At 65.2% G+C, this 4,158-nt stretch overlaps 2 protein-coding genes across 2 annotated transcripts in view; both read right to left on the bottom strand.

The window, feature by feature from the left end:
- Positions 1-716: 716 nt before the first annotated feature.
- MNEG_5879 (putative voltage-gated potassium channel subunit beta) lies at positions 717-1,498 on the bottom strand (the record flags this gene model as incomplete). The annotated part of the gene is made up of 4 exons (XM_014045648.1): positions 717-766; positions 920-977; positions 1,317-1,361; positions 1,463-1,498. Coding segments are annotated over 4 exons (189 nt in total), but the record flags the coding sequence as incomplete, so codon positions are not given.
- Positions 1,499-2,928: 1,430 nt separating this feature from the next.
- The window catches only part of MNEG_5878 (hypothetical protein), a gene marked incomplete at both ends in the record, with an annotated part of 2,035 nt that continues 805 nt past the window's right edge, over positions 2,929-4,158 (bottom strand). The window contains 3 exons of the mRNA XM_014045647.1: positions 2,929-3,091; positions 3,338-3,582; positions 3,760-3,997. Coding sequence (XP_013901101.1) covers positions 2,929-3,091; positions 3,338-3,582; positions 3,760-3,997 — 646 coding nt within the window. The remainder of the gene's footprint in view (positions 3,092-3,337; positions 3,583-3,759; positions 3,998-4,158) is intronic.

Raw genomic sequence — 4,158 nt, 5'->3', positions numbered from 1 at the left:
CCCTCTACCACATGCTTCCTGGATAGGCCCACGTCATTGGGCCCCTCCCCGCCCCAAAATATCTTGCTGCAACCCAGGGCGGAGCAGGGGGAGGATGAGGAATGTGGGGTGGGGTGGGGGTGTGCGGCAAAGGCCCCTAATTGAGCCGTAGCTAATGTGTATGATAGAAATTGGGAGAGGCGAGGCCAAGGGGCCGGGCCGGCTCGCGCCGGCAGCGGGCTACGGCAGGAGCTGGCGCCTCGACGCGCGAGCGGGAGCGGGCGGGGGCCCGCCGCGGCACCCTCGCGCCCGCGCTTGCGGGCTGGGGATGTGTGCGCCGCGGCGCAGCGGGCCGCGTGGGCTGCAACAAGGTGAGGACTAGGTAGAACACAGAGTGTACGGGGTTTTTAGAGCGCAAAGTGGCTCACGTCGACAGGACCACGTCTGAGCGCTTCCAGCCCAGCTCCTGCGGCATGGTGCCCAGGTGCGCGGCGACGCGGCCGGGATTGCTTGTTCGTGAGCGCGCCAGCTGCCGGCAGCAGCATGCCGCCAGGCTTCTCGACTGCATGCGGGCGCCCGGCGCACCGACCCTCCGGCCCTTTGCCACGCGCCCAGCACGACGCAACACCGTGGCGGGCGGCCGTGCTTCCCCCTTTGCGCGCGCCCTGCCTCTGTTACGAGCAGCGGCCTTCGGGGCTGGAGCTGCGCGCGCGGCTGGGCGACGGCTGCGCGCGCACTTTGATGGCCTTGCCAATGAGCTCCTCGGCGGCGCCTTTGGCGTACACCTCTGCGCATCAGAGTGGGGTGTGGCAACGCGCAGCTTCGCGGCGGCGCGGGCGGGCCCGCGGGCTGGTCGGCGGGGGTGCGGCGGGGGCGCGGTGCGCGGGAGCGGCGGCGGGTCGGGGGCACGTCGGGCGCCCGTGGCTCAGATGCTTCGCACCTGCATTGTCAAAAAAGTTGCACCCCGCCTCGCGGCACGCCGCCAGGAGCTCTGCTGCCTTTTCACGTGGGTTGTGGGTATGAGGGGCCACGGGGTGGGGGGGGGAGCATTGAGCGGCAGCGGCGGGGCCCAAGGCAGGACTGGCGCGACGGGCCACGGTGTGCGCCTGGCGTTCGCGCTGCGCTCCCGTGCTGGCGGCAGCCAGCCCACAGCCCTTACAAAAATGTGGTAGCAGCTATCTGAAATCACCTGCTTCACAGCTTGAACCTGCAGTTGAGGATTCACGAAGGGAGTGCGCACAGAAGCATGACTCAGCTTCTTAGTGCTGAGGGGCAGTTTTGGCTTTGCAAAGCGCATGCGCGGGCGTCTCTGCCGGAAGGGTGCCAGCGCGACGCACCTGATACGACATTGTGACCCAGGCGCCATACGACAGCGCGCTGACCTGCCCATCAGTGGGGGGCGGGTGGGACCGTGGTCAGCGTTGCAGCCTGCTGCTGCGTCAGAGCAGCAGGGTCGCCGGCCACACGCGCAGGTTGTGCGCACCTTCAGACCAGTGCGTCCCAGGTTGCGGTACTCCATCGCGATCGTTATTACAGGCCTGCACGGCAGCCTATCGTCGGAGCACTTGAAGGCAGATCGAGTTACCCGGATGAACTAAGAGTGCGTTACAATTCTTGCGGGTCAAAGCTTACACATGCAAAGATTATGCACTGGGGGTTAGAGATCTTGTGGGGGGTTGATCTGAGTGCTGACGCTTGCGCTGTGTATCAACAGGCAGTGAGCGATGTACATCCTCCAACGACTCCAAAATATTTGAGGTATGCTTTTACTCCAAGATAGTATGAGTGACATTCACGCCGTGCATGCAGCAGGCGGGTGTTGCCGAATGATGTCACAATGACATGTGTCATCAACCAGGTTGTGCCAGACGGTTCTGCAAAGCGCAACATATTTGCCTGTTACCCTATCAGCTCAGTGGACCTGGTGCGAAAAGTCTTGTATGGAGTAAGGCCTTGTGGTTGCAACCAGTTGATCCTCAACCCCCTTGGACCAAACCACATGGTGACGAGCCCAGCAGCAGGACTTTATGTAGAAATCCAAATCCAGAAGTTTACAACACATAGTTGCGTCTTGCGACTTGAAGCAGGCAGTCCCAGGTCCTAGACGTGTGGAAGGGCCCAGTTTGAACCCCAATTGAGCAGCACAGGGCCTTTCAAATGTGCATGATTTTGTTTCGGCCGCTTTCAAGTGCTGCCCCTCACAGGGAAACCAAGCTCAATATTGAAGGGCGCGCGCGAGGCCCGCGCGCAAGTTTGTGAAAAGGCGATACAAGCAGCGGGCGGTAGCATGCATGTATAAAGGGGCCGACTGGATGGCCGAACCGGGCGCCAGCGTTAAGGGGCTGGCGCCGCGAAACCCAGCGGGGATGCTTGCGGCGAGAGCGGGTCCTGGGGCAGCGCCCTCGCGGCAGGCGGCCATATAGCTCAGTGATCAGGGTTGCAATTGGGCTGCAATCCTGGGGTTGCGGTCCATGACGTAAACGGGACTGAAGGCACGTTCATCTGTGCGTTGGGGGACGGGCGCCAAAGGTCGGGATACCCGGAAGCCGCTTCGACCAGGAGAGCCCCCGGCGTATATATTGTTTCGTGTGGCAGGTGCGCGTGTTACGCATGACGCGCAGTGGGGCGAGCGCGTACGTTATAGGGATGGGAGGTAGCACGCCGCAACCTGGCGCGGGGCACACCTGTGCAGGCCGGCGGGAGCGGGGATGGCTGGCGGCGCCGAAAAGTGCGACGCCGCGGCCCGGGGCATGCCAATGCAAGAAATAGTGTGGCTGGCATGTCGCCGGCGGCAACAGGGCGGCGGCGATTGAAGCGCCGCACTAGTCGTGTGAGGCCCTAAGTTGCTGAGAAGGCCCCAATTTTCAAATCGCTTGAATTGCACAAAAGGGTTTGCCGCATTGATTGCGCGGCACGTGCGCAGGCAAGGAGTAGGATTCAACAATCAGATCAGTGCTTGCCACCAGCCAGCGCGCCCCTCGTGCCCGTCGTGTCGGAGCCCGTCGCGGCCGGCGCCGCATGCGCGCCGCCAGGACGCTCCTGCCCCCCTGAGGCCTGCTGCCGGCGCTCCAACAGGACGTCCAGAAGCGCGGTCTGGCTCACGGCGTACGGCCTGCACGTTGCCAGGGTGTTTTTTTGGGGTGAGTCACACGGACGGCAGCAGCGAGAAGAGGGCAGACCACAACGCCCAGGAAGCTTCCGACAAGCTGCAGATGGTCCGCACTCCAGCACGCCGCTGTGCGTGCCGTACTTTGACGGGGCGAAGCCCAGGCCAGTTTCGGACTCGTCCGCCCCCGCGCCGGCGAGTCCCACGGCCGCCCCAGCAGACGCTCCACACTCCCGGAGGGGCGGCGCTCACCAGCTGCCAACCGCAAACGCCGCCAGCTGCTGGGCCGTGAAGACGGAGCCGTACAGCGCCAGCAGGCACGCGGCGTTGCCCGCGGCGTAGCAGCGCTGCACGCGCCCCACCTCCTCCACCAGCTCCTCCTGCGCCGCCGCGTCGCCCGCGCGCTCGGCGCACAGCCGCAGCAGCGCCTCGCGCTCCTTGGCGGCGCGCGTCGCGCGAGCGCGCGACAGCTCGAGCACAGCCATCAGCCGCTCCTCCTGGCGGCATAGGCGGGGGGCCGTTTCAGGCAGGAAGGGACGCGACAAAAGGGCGGGACGGGCCGCTGACCGCGGTCGCAGACGCCGTAGATGTGCGGCATAATCGCGGATGGGCGGCCAGGCGCTGGGGATGCCTGCAAATGGATTGTATTGGATTGCCCCTAGCCAGCCCCACACCTGATGAGGCTCAAGGACGAGCTGCTCCACCGCGTGGGCCCAGTGCGCCTTGTCGGCCCGCGGCGTCGCGGGCCCCCGGTCGTCGAGCGGCGTGAGCGCGACCGCGCTGATGGGGCTGGGCGCGCCGGCGTGGCCGCAGGCGATGACTGTGGCGGCCGCAAACTCGAGCAGGTCGCGGCGGGCCTCCTCCAGGCGCTGCTGCGCGTATCCTTGGTCTGGTGCGCCGGGGCAGAGGCGCCTGCGGCCGCGGCGTGGGTGCAGGGGGTTGTGTGTGTGGTGTGTGTATGCATGTGAGCGTGTGTGTGTGTGTGGTGTGTGGTGTGTGTGTGTGTGCATGTGAGCGTGTGTGTGTGTGCACGTGTGTGTGTGTGTGTGTGTGTGTGTGTGTGTGTGTGTGTG

The sequence above is a fragment of the Monoraphidium neglectum genome (assembly GCF_000611645.1).
Source record: "Monoraphidium neglectum strain SAG 48.87 unplaced genomic scaffold scaffold00908, whole genome shotgun sequence".
Lineage (NCBI taxonomy): Eukaryota > Viridiplantae > Chlorophyta > Chlorophyceae > Sphaeropleales > Selenastraceae > Monoraphidium > Monoraphidium neglectum.
The sequence above is the reverse complement of the archived record's forward strand: the minus strand, read 5'-3'. Positions and strand labels throughout refer to the sequence as shown.